At 41.4% G+C, this 24,706-nt stretch overlaps 1 protein-coding gene across 37 annotated transcripts in view; it reads left to right on the top strand.

Annotated features, from left to right (window-relative positions):
- The window catches only part of DOCK9 (dedicator of cytokinesis 9), a 296,457-nt gene that overhangs the window by 257,454 nt on the left and 14,297 nt on the right, over positions 1 to 24,706 (top strand). For 17 of the 37 annotated variants that reach the window (XM_017503543.2, XM_017503532.2, XM_017503519.2 and 14 more), the window contains 10 exons: positions 475 to 588; positions 707 to 922; positions 3,356 to 3,413; positions 4,256 to 4,324; positions 5,694 to 5,800; positions 19,272 to 19,394; positions 20,123 to 20,236; positions 20,447 to 20,452; positions 20,905 to 20,940; positions 21,786 to 21,932. In XM_017503543.2, the coding sequence (XP_017359032.1) occupies positions 475 to 588; positions 707 to 922; positions 3,356 to 3,413; positions 4,256 to 4,324; positions 5,694 to 5,800; positions 19,272 to 19,394; positions 20,123 to 20,236; positions 20,447 to 20,452; positions 20,905 to 20,940; positions 21,786 to 21,932 (990 nt within the window). The remainder of the gene's footprint in view (positions 1 to 474; positions 589 to 706; positions 923 to 3,355; positions 3,414 to 4,255; positions 4,325 to 5,693; positions 5,801 to 19,271; positions 19,395 to 20,122; positions 20,237 to 20,446; positions 20,453 to 20,904; positions 20,941 to 21,785; positions 21,933 to 24,706) is intronic. The other 20 variants (XM_017503545.2, XM_017503539.2, XM_017503531.2 and 17 more) reach the window with 5 other exon arrangements.

Raw genomic sequence — 24,706 nt, 5'->3', positions numbered from 1 at the left:
TTTTTTTTGAGACGGAGTCTCACACTTGCCAGGACTAGGGTGCAGTGGCACAATCTCAGCTCACTGCGACCTCCACCTCCCAGGTTCAAGCAATTCTCCTGTGTCTACCTCCAGGGTGGCTGGAATTACAGGTGCCCACCACCATGCCCAGCTAATTTTTTGTGCTTTTAGTAGAGATGGGGTTTCACTATCTTGGCCAGGCTGGTCTTGAACGCCTGACCTTGTGATCCACCCACCTCAGCCTCCCAAAGTTCTGGGATTACAGGCGTGAGCCACCGTGCCTGGCTGGAATTACTCTTAAAGGGGAAGAAAATGCCTCAGACATTGTTTCCTACACAGGAGCAATCCCTGCTCCAAGCACCTCCCCTCCCCCACCATTTTACCCTGTCCTCAGGAATATCCTAACTTTCAGAAGCCCAGCCTAGGCAGTCATTTGAAGGTAAATTGATTCACTCACATTTGTGTGTCCCTAAGGTCATCATATCTGTCAGCCAGCTGATAGCAGATGTTGTTGGCATTGGGGGAACCAGATTCCAGCAGTCCCTGTCCATCATCAACAACTGTGCCAACAGTGACCGGCTCATCAAGGTGGGTGGCCTGACCTGTGTTAGTTCCACCCCGACTCTTCCTCAGCACCTGAGGTGCATGTGGATAGGCAGAAAACAGAGGAAACCACGTGTCCTTTCTTCTTCCACTCTTGTTTTAGCACACCAGCTTCTCCTCTGATGTGAAGGACTTGACCAAAAGGATACGCACGGTGCTAATGGCCACTGCCCAGATGAAGGAGCACGAGAACGACCCGGAGATGCTGGTGGACCTCCAGTACAGCCTGGCCAAATCCTACGCTAGCACGCCGGAGCTCAGGAAGACGTGGCTCGACAGCATGGCCAGGATCCACGTCAAGAACGGCGATCTCTCGGAGGTAGCCCTGCGAGCGCTTGATCTGATCGGGTTTCTGAAAACACCAGTGAGGTGCCATCCACTAAAAGATGCCAGTGTTGAGAAAAAACCCACTAATAAAAAACCAATTAAAACTATGCAAAACCTAAAACAGTGTGAGGCTCAGGGTGACTTCATAGTGAGCTGAGCATTTTAATAATTTAAAACCAATTGTAAGGGGTTATTTTTGTCACCCAAGAGCATTGTTTAAACTCTTAAACATACTCATACAGCTTCCTGCTAATTAAAATATACATCAGTACTTCTCTGTAGTTCTGAAATTCAGCTGTTTTATGATAAAATGAATTCATCCTGTTATTAAGGTAATGACAGGCATTGCTTTCTCCTCCATGAGGTGGTCCATTTCCTTGGACACGGTCGATATTCGAGCATCCCCCTCTGTGCAGAGCTGATGTATTTCAATATAGACTGCATGCTGGGAGTTGGGTGTGTGGGCTTCAGTACGAGTAATATTGGACATTGAATATTAACTATGTGACATTGAGCCAGTTTTCTTCACCCATCTATTGTTCAATGACATCATCTCTAAAATGGGGAATTAAGGAAAACAATTGGCTGCAAGGCAGTCTGTGCTCCCAGGAGAACTCATTCAGTGTCTGAGCCTGAGTTGTTTAGGTATGATCAACAGTATTACTATAGCAAGCAAATTTTGACTTTTAAACTTTTATAACTGTTAGAATTAGTAAATTTTATATTCTGAGTCTGAAAATTTTAACTATTTTTACATGTTTATTTTTCAAGTTCAATATGCTAAAAAGTACATATAACTTTACAGTTTTGTTTGACCATAAATTTAATGTAAACCACACATTGGCCATAATAAAAAGGAGTAACTAACAGAAGTAATTTTTCTATCATTCTAATAATTTAAGATTTTTTAATGACATGTGTGGCACAGGTCTCTAAAAAAATAAAAATAAGAAAAGGAAGAACTCACTGAGCTTCAGCTGTTCCTCTGTGAATTAGTTTTACGTGGCTGCCCTAACAAAGTACCCAGGCTGAGTGGCCTCTCACAGAAATGTATCCTCTCATAGTTCTGGAGGCAGGAAGTCCAGGCTTGCAGTGGAAGCAGGGCCACATCTCTGAATGTCCTTGGGGAGAACATGTTCCATGTCTGTCCCTGAGCTCTTCGTGTTGCCAGCAGTCCTTGATGTTCCTTGGCCTGTCACCATAGCCCTCCAGTCGCTGCCTCTGTGGTCACATGGCATCCTCCCCCATGTGTCTGTGTACCTGTGTCTCTTCTCCTTCTGTGACACCAGTAATGTTGAATTTAGGGCCCACCGCACACCAGCATGACATCATCTTAACTAACTACACCTACACAGAGCCTATTTCCAAATAACCTCACATTCTGAGGTCACAGGGAGGACATGAGCTTTCGGGGAACACTACCTAATCCAGTACACCCAGTGAATAAGGGATAAAAGCAGCTAATTTATAAGATTTCTTACTGCCCTTGCTGTGTTTTGTGTATGTGCTCGGTAACCCGTGATGTACTTTCCTGCCTGTTCTGTGCATGTGACTCTGCTGTGCACTGCAAGAGGGAAACCCATGGGAGGCGTGAACTCTGCCACTGAGGACTGGACAGGGCATAACTCCATACTCCACCAGACTTCTCTCTGCACACATCAGAGTACATGCCACACTGCTAACAGTCGTTTACACACGTGCACGTGGAGCAGCCTTTGCTGGTGCATTGGCTAGCTAGGGGTGAGGGTCTAGACGAGGGCACCACATGGTGGCGCCCACCCCGCTGACAGGCTCAGAGCCACATGCATTAGAACCTTGCAGTGGGTTCACTTCCAACAGCTGTCTTTGATTTTTATAACGCCATGGAATTTGATGAAAAGAATTTTTTATTTTTTATTTCAATTTAATATATATATAATGTGACCTATTTAAGATTAAATTATAATGTTTATTTAGAATTTTTTATGTTTGGAAAAAATTATAGTTTGCTCTTAATTTTTAAGTCAAGCAAAATATATATTAGCACCTGAAATTTGAGCCATTCTCTCAGAATCTAGGGAGGAGCACAGATTTTCTTCAAAGTGTCCTCCTTTCACTTTGAGAGAAATTATGCAGAAATATTAGGTATAGTAAGAAAAAAAATGCTGTTTTTATCTTTTGCATGACAAATGTAATAATTCTTTATAGAAACAAGCCTTAGCAAATTTATTGCCATTTATCTCAGCTCCAAATTAATGTTAAATTTTCAGCTTATGTAAGTGATTTCACTCTTTTCAAAAGGTAAGATACCAGCTGTAAGAAATACTAGCTGTTGCCTTGAGAGCTAATGCAGAAGTACATACATTCATTAGACTTCTGTCTGGTTGGGAGCGTTATGATGTGCTGTTAGGAATGATGACTCTGAGGCCTGTGTCTTTTATTATAGGCAGCAATGTGCTATGTCCACGTGACAGCCCTGGTGGCAGAGTATCTCACTCGGAAAGGTAAGGAATTAGTCCTATGTTTTATGAAATTAATCAGTATAAAACCATACCAAACAGAAGACAAGGGAGAGCCGTTCGGGAAGGTTGGAAGGTGGGGATTTGTGTGTTTGTGAAGTGGATTCATTGTTTTATCCCCTGGCTTGAGGTTTGCTTGATTTGGTGGGCACAGCAGAAATGCCAGGATTAGATGGAAAAGTAGATGGCATGTTGTCATGTAACCTCCTCTGATAGATTCACTCTGCAAAAACTAGTTAATGAGCTTTGCATCTGGCCAAATCTAGAGCTAAATAGATATTATTTTCCCTTAAGATGGTTCCCAGTGGGACAATTAAGCAATCAGAAAGTTGTAACAGGAGATTATGAGACAGCATTTCTGCACTGAAGCCCAGCTGGCTTTATTGTCTGAGAAGGCGGCCTTGCTGGTGGAAACCTTGTCTCCCAGCGGAAGGAGAGGGGGCAAGGAGTGATGCTTCATTTGTGTGCTCTGCATTTGTTCCCGTGAATTCTTTCACAGTTTCCCTTTGGTTAAACAGCAGGTGCTTATTTCCATTTCAAAATCAGCACAGCCCCAAACAGTGACGTTGATTTTTAGAATACTGAGGTTCTTAGAAAAGCCGGTAGTCTTCGTAGGTTACATGGGAGAACAGCAGCACCAGATCTGGGCTAATGAAGAGATCTAGATGCCGAGGCCACAAGCTGTATATTTCTGGTGCCGCTGGCTTTTCGGAATGAAACAGCTGAGCCCAAAAGAGAAAAACTGTAAAAGGGCTCCATGTTCATTTAATACTAGTACTATTTCCTGTTGAGACCTTTTATCAGGTGATGCATTTCCTCATGTTTAGAAGCAGTCCAGTGGGAGCCGCCCCTTCTCCCCCACAGCCATAGTGCCTGCCTGAGGAGGAGCCGGGGAGGTGAGCCTGAGGGTCAGCCCAGCCCCCGGGGACCCCCTGCCCTGGTCATCTGCCCTCCTGTGGTGGGGGATTTGCCCTTTCAACTTTGCATGGACAGACTTCACTCTCCTTCCCTCCTACTCTTTGGCTCTCTGATTGGCTGGTGGTCTATTCCTGTGGGCACGAGAGGAAAGCACTTTGACCACCGTTTTATTCTATTGGCGCCGTGTTATGTGGTTAAATGTACTATGTAGCCTAAAACATGGGTGGTTGGTTTTTTAATTTTGTATTTTGTTACATTAATGTATCCTCAAGCTCCTAGATTAATGCTTTTCGTGGGGGACTCGTGTTTCCATATCACAAAATAAAAACAAAGCTAAACTGGGATAGTGGCAGAGATGCTAGATAATCCTTGAATGGTGTGGAAACCTGGGGTCATGTGCAGCAGAAAAATCTCTGACTTTAGGATCTACGTTTTCAAGGCTTGATTTCAAAATACCCTGTGTTCCTCTTTCTCCCTAAATGTAGAAGTCTGAATTCAAGTTTTTACTTCTGTTTTATTTTATTGTGAACAGCTATCTCAAAATAGAGTAGTGGAACATCTCATGCCCTTCTTCACATGATCATTTGCATAGCTGACATGGTCCAACTGACTTATTGTTGTTTTCCAGTGACTCTAAAATGAGGAAAGCTTCCCAAATGGGCTGTCATTGCTTAAGGAATCTATCCTTATCCCAGACATTGATCCTACCTCTAAGCTAACACCATTCCCCTTGGAGAATCGGAGTCACCAGGCGTCCATGTGCTGCTGATGCAGCCAGCCACTCACCCCGGGGCCACTGGAGTGGAAACCAGCTAAGGCTCTCTGCTCACCACGATGGCCGCAGAACTACACCTGGGTTGTGTGGGGAAGCTCTCATCTGAGAGATGTGTTCTCCCCCAGCCAGCGTGGGTGAGATGACAGCTTGAAGGAAACAAGAGTTATTTTTGAGTCATACATTTCTCTTATATTGGCTTTGACTTCATTTTTCTTAGTATCTCAGCATGAGTCATCCTACCAAGTCAAATTTTCACTTATTTCACTATTAATTTGATTTAATGCCTATTTCTCAGTTTATTTAGAGATTGCATACATTTTAATAAAGGTAGATTAAAAAATTAAAAGGGGTTAAGTAAAAGAAAGTGAAGGAGGTGAGGATTCACTATGGGGAAGTGAACGAAGAAAAGTATACAGTAGCCCCAGGTGCCCCCATGAATGCTGGCCTGGTGCCTAAGAGATTTCAAAATCCGTTATTTCATTCAACATAGAAACACACAGGGTGGGAAGAACGCTCAGAGTTCACCCATGTTCAGGTTCCTAACTCTGGCTTTCCCTGCTCTCTCTTACCAGGTATGTTTAGACAAGGATGCACTGCCTTCAGGGTCATTACCCCAAACATCGAGGAGGAGGCCTCCATGATGGAAGACGTGGGGATGCAGGATGTTCATTTCAATGAGGTGCGTACTTGAACTCACATGGGCCTTCAGGTACTGGGGTATCTGGGAGGCTGCTGTTTGCAGTGCCAGTGCATCCAACCAGGACTTTTCCCCCCCTGTAGCTACTGCTTATACACATGCTCTCACTGAGATGATTCTCCAGACAACTGATACAGAGCAGCAAGAGCCTCTGCCGTTTGCCCTTTCTAGGAGTACCTCCTTTTCTTTGGAAAGAGGTTGTGAGGGGCTAGATTGGAGTGAAGTGAGGCTCAGCGGTTGAGCACTTCCAGTAAAAGTTCCAGTATATTGGTCATAAAGTTTCTCATTCTTTATAGCAATTCGTTTTTCTGGCTCATGAGTTTTCTTGGTTCTAATCTGACTTTTAAGTTAATGTCTCCAGCACCAGTCATCTCCCCAGGGCCAAACTCAAAGGCATGAGAGGCCAGACTTGGGTCTTGGTCACAGCAGCCCCTGTCTAGGGCCTTGGTCCCTGCCTCTGCTAAGGCCTAGGTCCTATGGGCTCTTAGGAAACAGGGCCACCCTGTCTCCCCCCAACACACAAAGACCAGCAAGTTTGACATTAGATCACCATAGCAATTTCTGCAAATTCTAATTTCTTGCTAAAACAGGATAGCCTTGCAGCCACTTATCTGTAACTGGAGAGTTTTGAAATAAAACTAGATACTTGAATAAATGCCAGTTTCTGCTGGCATTCACTGTTTCCTTTTCCATGCCTGTCTGCCTGAAGGGTTCTTTCTGTGTACCTGCCTTCCCTCAGCCCAGGGCAGAATGAAACAGCTGAGGGAAAGCTTTTTAATCCTGCCCATGTTTTAAGGAAAATGAAGTTGCCCAATTTCTCCCACGTAGTGGAAGAGCAAGTAGAGAAAGGAGTCAGTCTCTTCTGCCTCTGCTGCACCTGCTTTATCCTGGCTTCCAGGACCACAGCGGTGTGGCATACAGTGGAGACTGGGGCTTTTAACCGTTCTCATGCCAGGGAGGTGGGACCTTGAACACACATCATGACATGAGCTAGGTCATAAGTCAGTGGTTCTCAAAGTGTGGTCCTGGAACCTTGCAGCAAGTCTTTGAGACTGGCATTCTTGCTACTGAATGTCTTTGAGGCTGGGTTTTCTTTGTATGCACCAGACAACCTGTCCAACAAGCTGGGTGCAGAAGGGATGCACATTCAGGCTTCTCCTACAGAGTGAGACAGTAAAGAGTGTTGTCAAATGCAAAATAGTACTACTCTTGACTCTGGGTTTTTTTTGGAAAAATATTTTTTATTGAAAAATGCTATTTTAAAAATATGTAATAGATTTATTGTTTTCACTAAATTAATAAGTAAATCTTATTAAATCTTTCTCAGTTTTCATAGCTAGTATTGTAAATATTCAGAGAACATTCATATAAACTTTGGGGTCTAGTCTCAAATGGCCCTCAAAATTAAAAACTAAGCGTGAATTAAAAGGATAACATATTGAGTATACTTCATGTTTAAATATTAAGATAATTTTAACCCCAATAAAGTTTTCTAAGTATCCTACAAAAAAGAAATAGATGGGTTATTACATGGTATTAACAGTTCTACAGTTTCTCCACCTTGAAAGGCCTGGGTGTTTGGTCTTTTTTTTTTTTTTCTTACTTTTTAGTCTCAAATATGAAACCTGTTACTGAAGGATCAAGGCCCACATGTTCTTGGCTTTGAGCTCCTCCCTTCAGGCAAATTTTGACTGAGTTTTTCTCCAAGGAGAGGCATGGCTGCATTGTCTCTTTGTAGAAACTGCCCTTACGCCTCTGCCGCTTCAGACCTCTGGAGTGTACCATTTTGTTTGGAATTAGATAAGGAAAGCAATGATGCCAGGAACAATTAAAGGCCAAAAAGTAGGCAGTTTTTAGTGACCTGTCCTGCAGAGCTGATAAAATGAAGCTTGTGTTTGCTCCTCTGATTAATAGGCTGAGATAGTTATGATGTTAGAGCCTAATGAATTTGCCTGTGAAATCAAGTGCAGACAGCCTTGGGGAAATTCTGAATGGTGCCCCCTCTAAGTAATAACTAAGCCTGTGACAAGGACCCATTTGTCAGCTGTTTTCAGAAGATGGACTTGTCACCTTGTCCTTGAAGCATAAACTTAGTAAATCTTTAACAAGGTCCATAGTACATGACAACCCGTGGTGACTAGGATGAGACACAGCAGGGTTGTAAAGTTCTGAGCGAGCCCTGCACATCCAGATTGAAGCTAACGGGAAGCGGAAGGACTAAGGTGTTCTAAATGACAGGAAAGCAGAAATTACCATGCACACTTTTGTACTGGCTGCCAGGATGTTGCAAGAAAAAGAGAGATGAAAATCTCTGCCAGAGAGGAAGTAAGGTTGGGAAAATCTGATGGGAAATAAGTGTATAACACAGTTTAATAAAAACCTTTGCCCTTTAAATCTGCATTATTAGATATAATTAAATGCCTGCAATGTTCTCCTAAAGTGATTTTTAAGGGACACTACCTAAAAATACTCAATTCTCTTAGCAACAGGCCTCAGATGAGTTTTTATTGGCACCAATTCCACCTTCCCTGACTCTGATCCAAAGAGCAGACTCTTTTCCAGCTGCTTTTGATTAATAAAGCGAAACCTCCAATTCCTATTTACAATTGTTTCACAAGACTGAGCCTGTGTAGATTGAAGAATTTGGAGTTTCCTGTGGTGTCAGAATTCCCCATGGCCCATGTAGTTTTGAGATCCCTTCCGTGTTAACGAATGTAGTACCAAGATCCTGAAGGATGCAGGTAGCATAATTGGGAGACTGAGGAAAGTCTAAGAAAGGGACTGTTTTCAAAAGTTCAGAGAGGGTTTAGGGAAGCCAACAAGGAATGTTGCAGTACCCCCGAAGTTAGCAGCAGCTGGGTGTCACCCCTTAACCTTAGGGATAAAGGGGGAGAAAGGAAGGCATTCCATAGAGGACAGGCAGGACCTGTGAGCTTTAGTAAAGGACTAAACTCAGGGAGGGAAGGAGCAACTGCCCACCTCACTCTGCTTCTGCCCCCCAGCCTCCTGCTGGGGCCTGTCCTTGGCCAAACTGAACGGTGGTGGCGGCAGCTGGACAGGAAGTCACCATGCAGGAGCCCTGATGTGTCTGCTTCCCAGAGCAGAGCCAGGGAGAACAGGGCCCAGAGGAGTTCCGGGCGGAAAATGGAAAGCACAGGTGATCCTCATTATGCACCTATCTGCTGAAATTTCTTGGTAGCCCCCAAATCAGTACTCCATGGTGCTTTTGTGGTCATTCAGGGATATGTACAGAGCATCAGAAGACTACCACTCAACAGTGCTTCCAGCTGAGGCTGAACCAGGCAACACTCAGCTTCTTGTCACAGCTCTCATCCCCTTATCAGAGGCATTTGAACCACAGTGACTCCATCTTGAGTGAGGGCTGGGCAATTGAGCCTGGGACTTGCTGAACATCTTTCCCAGAAAGTCAGGCATTCCTTGCCTCTAGATGTTTACAGTTAAGGAAACAAATTAATAATGTTTACTAGACAGACCCAGACTTAGGAGTATCCAGATATCCCAATATCTGGAGAAGAAAGGCATTCCTAATTTTGTTTTAAAGATAATAATACCGATTTTTGCAAAATATAGTAATTAAGAAAATTCTTTATCACAAATCCTTGTAGCAGAGCACATCTCCCCATATACATGAGCATCGTACCTAGGGTGGACGTGTTCTTCATCTTACTTTCAGGAACACCCTACTCTGTCTATGGAGTAGCTGTACTTTGACCACTTCACTCTCTTAGTAAACTTGCTTTTACTTTACACTGTGGGCTTGCCCTGAATTCTTTCTTACATGAGACCCTCTCTTGGGGTCTGGATCAGAACCCCTTTCCTGTAACACCATGAACAGGCCTCCTTTTGGTGGTGTACTTAGTGCCACGTTGTTCACATTTGTGTGGATTCTGTTGCTGATTTGCTGTTTAAAATGGCTCCAGTGCAGCGCTTAAGTGCTGTCTATGGTTCCTAAGCGTAAGAACACGGCCATGTGCCCCATGTGAGTTGCATAAGCTTTGTACAGGCGTGAGTTCTAGTGCTGTTGGCTATATAGTTAATGTTAATGAATCAACAATTTATATTTCGTTAGGTGTTTTTAAACAAAACACATAAAGCAAGTGTAGGTATTGATTGGTTAGTGAAAATGTTATCACCAGAGGCTCCCAGGAACTAAACTTTGCGTTTTCCCTCGGACTCGGGCAAGTATTCACTAATTCACAGTGACTTTATAGAACATAACTACCTCGGATGGTGAGAACCGACCGTATCTAGCACACGAACTGTTGTTTTACAGAACAACAGGTTTCACCATCGCAGAATTGCCGCTGAATGTAATAAACATTATATGGGCTTGACTGGGCCAATCTCTGGCTTCTATTGGTCAAAATTGTTTCTATTCAGGAACAGTTGCCAGTAAGAAACATAAAGTGTTTACATCCATAGACCATCCCAGGAGATAGAGCTATCAACAGAACCTATTCAGGGATTACTGCTTACGTCTCATCCAGTGTGGCAGTTAACCCTGTAGAGCCAGCTCACCTCCACTTTACCCTTGACTGACAGTGTTCCACGTGGCACGTCCTCACTGTTACAGCAGTTCTCCACAACAGTAGTGGCAGTGAGTAGGGAACTCAGCCAGTGGAGCTTGGGCAGCTGTTCTGCCTTTGCCTTATGCCTGCACATACTGCCCTGCTTCATTTTGCAAATATGGACTGGGCTTCCTTGGCGCTGAGCTGGGGGCTGGAGGTCCAAGGGTGAGCAAGCTGGGGTCCCTGCCATAGAACACTACACTCCTGCTGCTGCTTCCTGCCCTTGGAGGAGAAACACCTCAACCACAGTCCCTCCGGTCTGAACTGGAAGTTGTCTGAGTTCTTTGTAACCTGGAAATTTCTAGATTGACATATGTTGATACATTCCATAGACTAGCCGTGTGCCATGTTGCTAGCTCAGGGATGTGTATGTGAAAGTCCCTGCCTCAGAGAGTTTCACCCAGTGCAAGAGTCCTCAAGCTCTCAGGTGCTTAGGAATTACTTGGATCCCTACTACAAATATAGATACCCATCCTTACCCCCCAAACCCAGATTCAGCTGGGTGGGTGTGGGGGCCAGGAATCTGTATTTTAATAAGCAACCAAGGTGATTATTCTGATGTAAATGGTCCTCAGCTACACCTTGAGAAATGATGATACAGTAGAAATGTGTATCATGTTATGATAGTACCCCTTTGCCTAAGCCAGGTCACGCATCTGCAGTTATTCCCAAATGGTAGATAACAGGGACGGTATATAGCTTCATAGGTAAGGTTAGTTAAATTAAGCAATCCTAAAATAGATCAAATGGTGTCTCAATGCAAAAATATTTAAATAATCCTTCACAAACAAAGGCTCATGCAGGCATTTTCATGCACACGTGCATACACACACACACACACACACACACACGCACACACACACACACAGAGCGTTAATGTGCTGTTTCCAGAGAAACAGATGCTCAGTGCCTTCAATTGCATCACTGTGGCACACTAAAAATGGGCCTGGCTAATTACATTTTTAAAAACTTCCTTGATGGCTTATGAACTTGGTATGCTGAGGTCTTTTTAAGTCTAGGCTAATATTTTATCATATTCACTTATATATTATAAAATATTAGCCTAGACTTAAATATTATAAAATATTTTATAATTTTTAAAAATATGAATATATTACAAAATATTTTCCCCAAACCAGTTATTACTTGCAGTTGTTTGCATATGTCAACAATATGGGAAAAAAATACCTTGGAATTTAAATTTTAAGCCTAATGGTGAAACCATCAGGCACTCCATATGACTGCCCTCTAAGGTGATCACTATCTGACCACTGTCAGGATCCATTTGGTTTTCAGATGCAATGATTGCGGAGAATTTAAAGTAAATTAATAACTAGAATTTCTTCTGATAATGTTCTTCATATATGCTTTAATGTTTAGTTATTGTGTCTTGGTCCTTGTGACTATATAATTTTGTATTGAGGTATGGTCTCTCAGACTTAACTGCCAGTCATTACTAGTTATTTCTAATCAAAGAATTGTTACTTGATGCACAATTAGTCAAAATTGTTTCTATTCAGGAACAGCACGAGCTGTAAAGGATTAGGTATAGAGTTGACATTAGCTTGAATAATTTAGCTTACTAAATTAGGATTAAATGTTGAGCAATCCACACTCTACTTTTATAAGAGATGGACTTTTTTTAATAAAAAAAAATATTTTTTTTGGTTTGTTATTGGGTAAAATCTGTGCTAACTCTGCTTTTTATAGTATATAATACCACTTATTTACAATAATAAGTGATATTTGGACTGCTAAACTATAGAATTCGAATGGCTTTTGAATCAGAAAAGAAGGTAAAATAATGTTCAGTAGGGTATAAAAGTTAATGATGTGTTATTTCCTAATTCTTGATAACCATCAAATTGTGAGGCTGATTTCATAACTACTTACTAAGCTCTATTCACTTTATCAGACTTTCCTCTTTCCCAGCCATTTTGGAGACTCTCCCTTGTTGAAGTCCATCTTTTCTTTTCACCAAATATAACAGGTTCTCCCATAATGAACTCAATTATCTGTATCATATTTTATATATATATATATATATATATATATATATATATATATATATATAATATGTCAATACTTATATGCTACTTAAATTCAGGTTTCATTGTTATTAAACTATTCACTTGTTTCTAATTTGACTAAACAAGAGTAAAAATAGCCTGTATTCAAATCATATTTTAGGCTAGATGGGGTGGCTAACACCTATAATCCCAGCACTTTGGGAGGCAGAGGCTGGAGGATCATGTGAGCCCAGGAGTTCCAGACCAGCCTGGGAAACATAGTGAGACCCTGTTGCTACACAAACACATACACACACAAAGTACACATTTATTCACTCATCCAATAGATACAGGACTACCCAGTGTGTATGTGGCACTGTGAGATTACATAGATTATATAGCAGAATAAAAATTAATAAAATTTTTAAAAATCACCTGGTTTAGTAGTCTGTTTCCACACTGCTATAAATTACCTGAGACTGGGTAATTTATAAAGAAAAGAGGTTTAACTGACACGTAGTTCCACGGACTTAGCAGGAAGCATGGCTAGGAGGCCTCAGGGAACTTAAAGGCGAAGGCGAAGGGGAAGCAAGCACATCTTATATGCAAGACCTGTGTCAAAAAAAAAAACACAAAAAACCTTAGTCAATCAGTTAAAAACATTTGACTCAGGAGACCACCCATAAATTCTATTTGACATATATTTAATAAATGACTAAATCTAGGGCTACTTAAAATATACCTGAAAGCTTGCTGTATACAGATATCTTGCTTGGATACACAGACCATCATTTTAAAACCAAGTAATAAGATCTTCCTTATGTAATACCTCATTGCCTGTTATGGTGGTTGATGCATGTCTACATATGTTTTTGTGTCTCATAAAATTATCTACAGTTGATTATTAATTTATGTTTAACTTAGGAATCTCCGAGTGTGCCAGTTCAGCGAACATATCCCTTCCCACCTCCACAGCCTCGTCTCTTACCGCTCTGATTCAGGTTTTAGATTCCAGGCCCTCAAATGACATGTAAATCCTCCCATCTGCCCCGTGCTCACCCCCTTGCCTTTGCCTGGGCTGTTCTGCCACCTGGGCTGTCTTCCCTCTTTTCCTTCGTATTCCCACTCCCACCGTTCACTTTCACCTGACTAACCCAATCCTCTTTTCAGACCCAGCTAGCCATCACTTTCCTCAGCTTTCCATGCCTGCCTGTGCATTTCGTTATCAGTGCACTCATCACCATCTTTTACTATCTCTTCCTGGACGCACCTCCCACACAAGATTCTGGGCTCTAGGAGAGAGGGAATGTTTCTTCACGTGACTGTTCCTTCTTCACCTGACCTCCTCACCACCACCCAGGGACTCACTGACTGCTGTTAAATGAATCAGCACCTGCTGCTCTCAAGTCAGAGTGCCTGCCCCTTTGACTTGCAGCTTGGGTGTGTATTTCAATTCATTGGGTTTTCCTCTGTCCTCCATGTCTTATCATGTAGATCACATTTCTTCCAGTTGGTGGTCTTGAGTCTCTAGTACGTCAGTTCTCGCTGCTCTGAGGATAACTGTGTGTGTCTTTGAGGAAGTAAATTTCATTCATAACACATAGCCTAATAGACCATCTAAAACCTGCCCTTCTCATTTGGTAAAAATCTATTAAGTAATTTTTATAAATTATAGAAACTTACTCCTATTTATATAGATTTGTTTTATAACTCCAGTGTTAAGCACTGTGCCTTGCCCGTAGTTGATGCTTGAAATAATATATATGAACAAATGATACACTAAATGGATGACTCAATGATGTGGTGGTGAGGATGCATAGTTGTAACTTTGGTAACTCTTTGAGAAGAATTTTTCATTTTTAATGAGATTGCATTAAAATTGCTCCAGATTCTTATCATGCTATAACTGGTGTGGCATGGAGTTAAGACTCTTTAGGTCTCCAATCTGATCCATAGTGGACAGGGTGTCATCATAAATTTACATCTACTGTGTGGACCGTGGCTTACTAGTGGGCTGGTTGTAGTTTTCCACAAAAACTTTACATTTCTTCTGGAAAAGGTCCAGTAATGAGAACCGAAGGGGCCAAATGATTAGTCTGTAAGTAAACCTAAGGATTTTAAAGTTTTAAAATGGGAAAAGTTCCACGCCCCTCATGGTTTCATTATCAGAAGAATGCCTTGGTTATACAGTATAACTTCCCCATGGGAAGTTGGGTCCTCTTAGAATTCTTCCACCTCTACTGCAGTCCCACAACACCTCTGAGAGTTAATAAATGCACACTGGCAGTGTCTTTGACCCAAGACATGCCAGAAATGCAAGGCTTTGGTAAAGGGAACCTTAGCTTATTTCCTTACAGACAAGGATAGCTATTATTATCTAGTAATATCATTAATGTTACTAAGAAAAGTACACATTTATTCACTTATCCAATAGATACTGGACTACCCAGCGTGTATGTGGCACTGTGAGATTACGTAGATTATATAGCCCAATAAAAATTAAGGTTATTCTATTTCATTTTGAGACAGGATCTGACTCTGTAGCTCAGGCTGGAGTGCAGTGGCGCAATCTCAGTTCATTGCAACCTCCTCCTTCTAGGCTCAAGCCACTCTCCCAAGTAGCTGGGACTACGGACATGCACTACCATGCCCAGCTGTATTTTTTGTAGAGACAGGGTTTTACCACGTTGCCGAGGCTGGTCTTGAACTCCTAAGCTCAAGCAATCTGCCCACCTTGCTTTCCTAAAGTACTGGGATTATAGGCATGAGCCACCGCGCCAGGCCTAAGTTTTGTTTTTTTGTTTAATTAATACAAAGTAGAAAATGATGATTGTGGCTGGGTACAGTGGCTCACACCGATAATCCCAACACTTTGGGAGGCAGAGACTGGAGGATCGCTTGAGCTCAGGAGTTTGAAACCAGCCTGGGCAACATAGAGAGACCCTGTCGGTATAAAAAAGTTTAAAACAAACTTATCTGGGCATGGTGGCATATACCTGTAGTCCCAGCTACCCAGGAGGCTGAGGCTGGAGGATCACTTGAGCCTGGGAGGTCAAGGCTGCAGTGAACCATGATCATCACACCACTGGACTCCAGCCTAGGCAACAGAGCAAGACTTTCTCAAAAAAGAAAAGAAAGAAAGTGACAATTGTAATAAAACAGGCTTATTTAATTAGCCTGTGAATTAACATACAGAATTTACAGTTTTCAGACCATTGTGATGGGTAAAGTTTTATGTGATCTTCACAAGCACCAGTTTAGGTTAGACCTAAAATACATTCCCTGGTTTTACAAATGTATAAATATATATATATATTGATAATGTTTATATTGATAATTGATAATTTTTATGCTTTTTTAATATTATTATTATATTGATAATATTTATGCTTTTCTTTTATCTAGCTTTTTATAATCAGAGAAGCATGAAAAGAATCAAAAATTTGTTATGCTTAGCATGGATAGATTATCTGTTGGAAAAGATTTGAGACAAAACTAAGAAAGGCATTCATCTGGCCGGGTGCGGTGGCTCACGCCTGTAATCCCAGCACTCTGAGAGGCCGAGGCGGTTGGATCACTTAAGGTTAGGAGTTTGAGACCAACCTGGCCAACATGATGAAACTTCGCCTCTACTAAAAATACAAAAATTAGCTGGGCGTGGTGGCACATGCCTGTAATACAAGCTACTTGGAAGGCTGAGGCAGCCCAGGAGGTGGAGGTTGCAGTGAGCCAAGATTGCACCACTGCATTCCAGCCTGGGCAACAGAATGAGACTCTGTCTCAAAAAAAAAAAAAAAAAAAAAAAAAAAATATAAAAAAAAAAAAAAAAAAAAAAAAAAAGGCGTACATCTTTATAATGTAGATAAAAAGGAAAAGAGTTGATATTAAAACCTTTTCTGATTTCTTCTGTGTCTTTTGCTGCTATGGTGGTTACTACATGTATCTGGCTTTAGTGTGTGCATTTATGAGACCTGCAATAAAAGCAGGAGAAAACTGATGTACCTTTTAATAAGGACCAGTACAGAGTTCAGTCACACAAACGACACTTTTATGACTCGTGTGCTATAAATACGACATGGGAGGTAAATGGTCTTGCTTAGATAGCGTTTTCTGGTAAATTGATTCACAACTGCTTTTAAAATGTTTTTTTACTTTGAATCTGTAAACTTTGTAGGCATTAGGCCTGTAGAGAAACATTAGGGCTGGTAATGAAAAACACAGGCCTTGCCCTTCATTTACAGTATTATGAAGGATATAAACATGTTTCAAAAGCAACTATAAGACCCTTAATAAAATATTAGTAAGTTGAATCTAGCAATACATAAAAAAGAAAAATGCATCATGACCATATAAGGTTTATTCTGGGAGTGCATAGTTGGCTCTACATTTGAAAAGCCAATCAAATTAATTCATCATATCAACAGAATAAATAGGAAAAACCATATGATTATCTCAGTAGATGCATTAGGAGTGTTTGACAAAATTCAACATCTACTCGTGATTAAAAAAAAAAACAAAACACTAGGAATAGAAAGGAACTTCCTTAATCTGAAAATAAAAAGACTATCTACAAAAAACCTACACCTGACATCATATTTAATTGTGAAACACTGAATGCTTTGTCCCTACAATTGGGAACAAGATCATAATACCTGCTTTACTGATTATTCAGTATCATGCTGGAGGTTGTAGCCCATGCAGTAAGGCAAGAAAAAGAAATAAATCTTTCCATATTCACATAAGACATAGTTGTAAAGGGAAAACCCCAAAGAATTTGGAAAAGAAGCTACTAAAACTGTTTTTTAAGTCAGTTCAGCAGGATCACAGGATAGAAGATTAGCATACAAAAATCAACCTTCCTCATTCTTATACTATGTTTTTACTATATAGTTCATGATTATTTAATATAATTTTTAGAAACAAATAAGCTGGATGATATTTAATCTTATTCAAACAAAGCAGTTTCCTTTAAAATAATCAGCAAAATGTTAAAACAGTGCTATTTACAATAGAATAAAAAATATTATGTGGTTTGGCACAAGGGAGACACATATATCAATGCAACAAAACAGAGAGTCCAGAGATGGACCCACACACATATCATCAATTGATTTTTGACAAAAAAAAAAATCCCCTTTTTCAAAGGCAATCCAATAGAGAAAGCATAGTCTTTCATCAAATGGCATTGAAACAATTGGATATACATATGCAAAAAAAGAATCTTTACACTTCATTTAAAAAAAAAAACCAAAATGAATCATAGTCTAAACTGTGAAATGTAAAATTATAAGACTTTTAGAAGAAAGCATAGGAGAAAATCTTTGTGAACCTGGGTTAGATATTTATTAGATATAACATATAAAGCACAATCCAGAAAATAAAAACTTGATAAATTAAACTTTGTAAAATTTAAAACTTCCACTCTTTAAAAGACACTGTTAAGAAAACCTAAAGCTAGACTGGACACTGTGGCACATGCCTGTAATCCCAGCACTTTGGGAGGCCAACGCTAATCACATGAGGGCAGGAGTTCAAGACCAGCCTTGCCAACATGGCGAAACCCTGTCTCTAGTAACCCCATCTCTACTAAAAATACAAAAAATTAGTCAGGTACAGTGGTGCATGCCCAGCTACTCTAGAGGCAGAAGTTGCAGTGAGCCGAGATCATGCCACTGCACCCCAGCCTAGGCAACAGAGCAAGACCCAGCAAAATAAATGCTAAAATAAATTTTAAAAAAAATTTTGAACCTAGTTTGTCACCCAGTTTCTCTAGACAAACTACAGATTGGGAGAAATACTTACAAATCACATATCTACTAAAGGACTTTTACATAGAGTATATAAAACCTCTGAAAATCCAATAATAAAATAAGCAACCCAGTAGAAAAATGAGCAAAAGATTTGAATAGACACTTTACCAAAGTTATATATAACAAATTAAAATTTGCTCAGCATCATTAATGAAACCCCACTAAAATGGGCTTAAACAACAGAGGTCAAGTATTGGATCCCACTAGGAAATTTCACGGAGAGATTAACATCAATCAATCCAAACCTTTAACAGAGTTATTCATGACATGATCACTTTGCTGGGCAGCAGAAGGGAGGCCCTTCACTCTGCTACAGAGGCAGACAGGCCCCCTTCCATGGCCATGAGATGAATGTTAGCTCATCCAAGCTGCAGTCTGGTGGGAGCATTTCCTAGAATTTCAGACTGGGGTCCTAAAATTCACCCTGATTGGCCTGCTTAGGTCACATATCCACCCGTGTTGAAGCAGTGACTGTAGCCAGGAAATAGATTTGTGCTGATTAGTGTAAGCCCAGGCCACAATTCTTGAGCCATAGGTCATGTCAAGTTCAAGGGCTTTAGAGGAGGCAGAGTAAGTACCCAAACTTCAACTGGTAGAAATTTCCAAGGTGAAGCAGGCATGGTACCCACCACACTCCATCACTAAATCCCTCTAATGTGGATTAAAGTCATGCTTAGTAATGTTCATGTCCTTAGCATTCTCGTTGTTCTTCAGAAGAGAAAAAGAAATTGCTAGATGATATTTATTAAGAGAACTAGGAACAAAAATTGAGAGCCCTGTGATGGTATCAGTGTCACTGTTTCCATGTACGTATCTACTGCACAGTTGTAGGGTGATCCTTTTTTGTTTTTGCTGTGACCGTGATTGAAAAAAATGGCTCCCTAAAAAAGAATGTTGTTGCAAGTGTGGAAGTGAGGGTTGACACATGTGGTCTGTTGTGAAAAGTTCCTCCTCGCGGTCTTAGCACTTATGCATTCTGCAAGGGGTCCCATGTCACATCCCCTGCAATGTTCTTCTCTGGCTGATGGCCCACCTTTTTTATCAGGACGTGCTGATGGAGCTCCTTGAGCAGTGTGCAGATGGACTCTGGAAAGCTGAGCGCTATGAGCTCATCGCAGACATCTACAAACTCATCATCCCCATTTATGAGAAGCGGAGGGATTTCGAGGTATGGGAGTGGCTTTGTGTTTTTTCCTATTTGAGAGTCTGACACTGTGACCTATACCCACACCTGCATATATGCAAGAGAGGAAGCAGGGCACAGGCCAGTGATGAGCGGAGGTCTCTGACTCTCCACATTATGCTGAAGGTGGTGACCAGTCACCACCTCCAAAGGGTCATCAGGTATCACCCAGACCTGGGCACCGCCTCTGTGGAGACCCCCCACATCTCAAACTACAGGGTAACCACCCGGATTCCACTTTTGAAAGGCTGCCACGAACAGAGTACTGTGATCACCAGGTGTCTCTTTTCTCATAACTTTTTCTTATTCCACCTGCGTGAAAAAATGATGTCCCTTCTGCCCTCCTGGGCTTGGGAGGTCATCCAGTTTCTCTAGGCATATCAAATGGAGCAGGAAAAGCAAAGGCCAAGAATCACATTGGAGAGCCATCTCTGACATCGCACCTTCACTAGAAATCAGAATTTGCTTGCTATAATGTGGAAATGTGATGACTCCTCACATGTGGGCTGGCCCTTGGGTAGGAAACGTACCATTCATTAATAATCACTACAAGTTGTGCTGCCAAAATGTGTGTGTGTTTGTGTGTGTGTGTGTGTGTGTGTGTATTTTTATTCAATTTCAAGAACTGTTTGCCTCCATTATCACGTTTGTTATTTTAAAATCGATTCTCCTATTTGCACATGGGAAGAAATGGGCTTTGTTCTGCTTTCCAGAGGCTGGCCCATCTGTATGACACACTGCACCGGGCCTACAGCAAAGTGACCGAGGTCATGCACTCGGGCCGCAGGCTTCTGGGGACCTACTTCCGGGTAGCCTTCTTCGGGCAGGTGAGTCTCCTGTCCATTCTGCAGACTGTCCTGAGTCCTTAAAAAAAAAAAAAAAAAAAAAACTATAATAAAGTTATATCTTATAAATTTTCTGTGTTCTATAAATGCTAATTTGATGAATTTGTCATATTTCATATGATTCTATCTTCCTAAGTAGTAAACTTTCTGCTTTTTTCTTTCTTCCTGTCTTTTCTTTGTTACTTTCTTAAGGCAGCGGTAAGTTCTTCCTCCATAAGACATTCTTAGCGACATCTTTGGTACTTCAGTGTGGTTTGCAAGTTTCCTTTTCAAGTCTGTATGTATATCTGTCTAGTCATTACAAACTCCAAAAAAGTTAACATTTTATTCCATTTACAGAAATAAATCACCTGTTTTCTCATACATCTGTATTGCATGTTTTAAACCAGAATTAAGACTCTCTGGTGTCCTTTGTGCCTGTGCATCTTTATCTTTTGTGATATAATATCTCCACAAGCATATTTACTATTATAGTATTTCAGAAACCCTGTATGAAAGGGTTTATCTAAATTTAACTTAAATTTTAACCTTTGAGTCTCTAACATTATTAAATGGTATAAATTATAATACATTTATTTAGGGTGTGTGGTTTTCTATGAGCATTATATAACCTTCAATTTATTCTGTTATTGTCTTTTATAACTTTATAGCAATACCAGTTTACAGACAGTGAAACAGATGTGGAGGTAATTACAGTAAATGCCTAAAAAGCAAGTAATATAGCAAAATTACTGCATCTAAACTCCTAGTTTGATGTGGATGTTTTTTGTTTCATGCTAGCCTGCATTTCTTTTTTTTTTTTACTGTTTTGTCCACTATTTTCTCTCTCTTAATTTAGATGAGAAACTTTTTTAAAATGCGTTTTAAACATTAACCCCAGTTGGATGTTTTAATTTTCAACCTTTTTCACTTCCCATGCAATTCTAAGTCTTGTAGTCAAACATAGACTGGTGCTAAAACAGATGATAACCAGTCATATGAAAATACTTTGTGATATTGAGCTACAGGTCTTTAATATTTTTTTCTCATCGGTAAATCAAAATACAATTTATACAAGCTTTACAAAACTTTTACTAAACCTACTCCAGACCCACGAATGCTTCAGTTCATGCCATAAAATCCTGTGTGCATGGGAGCTGTCAGGAGAAGGGAGGCACGTGCGCTTCAGAGCCTGCCTGCCGCGGGCTGCTGATCATTCTCTAGTGAGTTCTGCTTCTTGGGAAAGTGAAACAGGCTTGACTCCCATCATTAGACTTTCCTAGGTCAGCACAGTCTTGTATCCAAAATTTCTCATTTCACTCAACACTTAATGACTGCATTCTTGAATAAGTTTGCAATTTTGTGTTTTTCCTTTATCTTTGCACCTAGACTTCATGTTACTATTTTCTTTCTCATTCAGAAAACCTGTTCAAGTATGATTTTTAGACTCGTTCCTTTTTTTTTTTTTTACCCTTGTAACAAAAAACGCTTCTTAGGTGGTAAGCCTTGGGCTTACATTCAGGGATAGCTCTAATTGTGCTTTCTGTCACAGGGATTCTTTGAAGATGAAGACGGAAAGGAGTATATTTACAAGGAACCCAAACTCACACCTCTGTCGGAAATTTCTCAGAGACTCCTTAAACTGTACTCAGATAAATTTGGTTCTGAAAATGTCAAAATGATACAGGATTCTGGCAAGGTATGACCATGTTTAGATAAACATCATGGCAATGTAATGTTGTGATTGAGTACATATTATATATTTATAAGGGTATATAGAAAAAAACTCAAGAAAAATAATTAAGGATGGTTGGCCGTGAGTGGCAGGTGTGTTTTCTTCTTAATACTTTTAGTGCTTTCCATTACATGCGTGACATTAAGAAAATCTTTATTGCCTAATTCTTAAAACATCTAATTTCACAAAATAGTTAACATCTGGCAGGATATGCCATTTTAGTCCAGCTGTTTGGAAACTCTGAGAGCCTGGGGCCCAAGGCTCTGCTGCTCACTGCACCTCTCCCCTGCGCTAGCACAGAGTTTGACACTCTGTCACTGATGGCTGGATGTACGAACAGGTGAACAGACAGGCAGGTGGGCAAATGGGCTCATGCACAGACCAAGGAATGAACTCACCAGCAGTGTGACTGTGGGAATGGCGATCACTTTCTGCTTGGAGAGGCCGTCCTCTGGCATTTTGTTCTCATGAAGGCCCTTTTAGAACTTGCACATTTGTCTTGTACCTTTGTGTGTCCCGCCCTCCTCAGGACATCTCCAGGAGGCCGTCTCCCTCTGCTTCCTGAAACGCAGGCAAAGATAGCGCTCCTGTTCTTTGTGTTAGAAATGCACCTCCTCTTCCTCCACTCTCACCAGTGAAAAGCACTGCCTCTTCCTAAGGGCACCATTTTGGACAGATCCTTCGTTCCTTTAGTCACAGGGTGAACCCCAAAATTGGGGTTCAGCCTGGAAGTCCATGTGGGTTCTTGGCTTTGCACAGAAGGAATTCAAGAGCAAGCTGACACAGTAAAGTAAAAGCAAGTTTAAAAAAGCAAAGGAATAAGAGAATGGCTACTCCATAGGCAGAGCAGAGCCATGGGCTGCTTGACTGAGTAAACTTAGGATTATTTCTTGATTAGATGCTAAACATGAAGTGGATTATTCGTGAGATTTCCAGGAAAGGGGCAGGGAATTCCCAGAACTGAGGGTTCTCCCCGCTTCAGATAATATCAAGTAATTTCCAGGTGTTGGCTTGGCATTTGTAAACTGTCATGGCGCTGTGGGAGTGTCTTTTAGCATGGTCATGCATTATAATTAGTGTATAATGAGCAGTGAGGACAACCAGAGGTCGCTTTCATTGCCTTCTTGGTTTTGATAGGTTTTAGCCGGCTTCTTTGCCACACCTCATTTTATCAGTGGGGTCTTTGTGGCCTATACCTTGCAAAACCAATCCTACCAACCTCCTATCTCATTTGTCTTTCCCGAGCCCTCCTTTGGAGTCCTCAGTATCTGGAACCTGTTTCTTTGGGACCCATCATTTTCTCCAGAGAAGAATCCTCAGTTCTCCTGCCCAGCTGGGGAGGGAGCCAGGGAGGGGACTGTCAGGGGAGGGGTAAACATCTGACTGCTGGATTCCAGATGCAGGAGTATCTGCCCTTGCCCACTCTGTACCTCGGCCCTGCATTGCACTGAGCCTAGTGGACCTGCTCAGCATTTGTCCCGACCAGTTTCAGTGTTTTCAGAGAATGACCTCTGCTCTCTTGTGCGGTGGAGCTAGGGAAGGGAACCTGGAATTCCCGACTCCAGATGGAGACTTCAGGCCACTTGCCCCATATTGTGCGCTCCATCTCGCTCAGTCTCTCGAATCCTATGGGCTTTGAGGGTTAGCCTCCGCTGGCTGCTGGGGGCTGCAGTGACTCACTTCTGTTACCTGCCTCATTGGAACACAGATTAGGTTTCTCTGCTGAGTTGGGTAGGAATGCCTCCATGTGCCTGTCCTCCAAAAATTCATTAACATCTCTCCTCCACTGCTGTCTTCTGTCCCTTCCCTTGGTCTGTGCATGTTAATTCTTGTCATTTTAAAGAGTTGCACAAAGGAAAAAGGATGAATACATATGGGTCCATTTTTAACCAGAAACCTCAGCACAGTCTTATTATGACACTCTTACTTCATAGACCAAATTACTCTGGTCCAATTTGCCTCTTTCTCTGAAATGGAAACCTTTGTCTGGATCAAGTGTTACCTTAACGTGACAGCCTTTTCTCCAGGTTCTCAGTCATTCTCCTAACCCTTTAAATATGAGGCGGCAGCTGAGTTACTGGACCACCTCCCCCACCAAGTACCAGTTCTCCCCTCCTGTACTGACACACACGTCCAGCCCAGACAGCGAACCATAAGGAAACACCACTGAAACATGGGCAAGACAGTTTCACTCCCACTCCCTTTCAATTATTTCTGCTAAAGAAAGTGAAGTTTTCATAGGCTTGGATACAATTAGAAAGAATGCCCAAAGGGCTTTTTCTAAAATATAAATAATTACTTTTTTTTTTGAGACAGAGCCTCACTCTGTCATCCATGTGGAGTGCAGTGGCACAATCTCAGCTCACTGCAATCTCTACCTCCCAGGTTCAAGAGATTCTCATGCCCAGCCTCCCAAGTAGCTGGGATTACAAGAGCATAACACCACATGTGGCTAAAGTTTGTATTTTTGATAGAGAAAGGGTTTCACCATGTTGGCCAGGCTGGTCTCAAACTCCCAACCTCAAGTTATCTGCCTACCTCGGCCTCCCAAAGTGCTGGGATTACAGGAGTGAGCCACTGAGGCTAGCCCAAATAATAACTTTCTATGACTTTATGTATTTTCTTAACTTCTAAAGTTTAAGGTACTTTCCCGCTGTTTTTCACTTTTCTTCACAATCATCTCTGTTTTGAGAACAGTTCTCATTCACTTGCCTGCCTTATACCAGTGTGATCTCCCT

The sequence above is a fragment of the Cebus imitator genome, unplaced genomic scaffold, assembly GCF_001604975.1.
Source record: "Cebus imitator isolate Cc_AM_T3 unplaced genomic scaffold, Cebus_imitator-1.0 Scaffold312, whole genome shotgun sequence".
In the NCBI taxonomy this organism is placed as follows: Eukaryota; Metazoa; Chordata; class Mammalia; order Primates; family Cebidae; genus Cebus; species Cebus imitator.
Note: the sequence above shows the minus strand (reverse complement) of the source record. Positions and strands in the feature narration are given on the sequence as shown.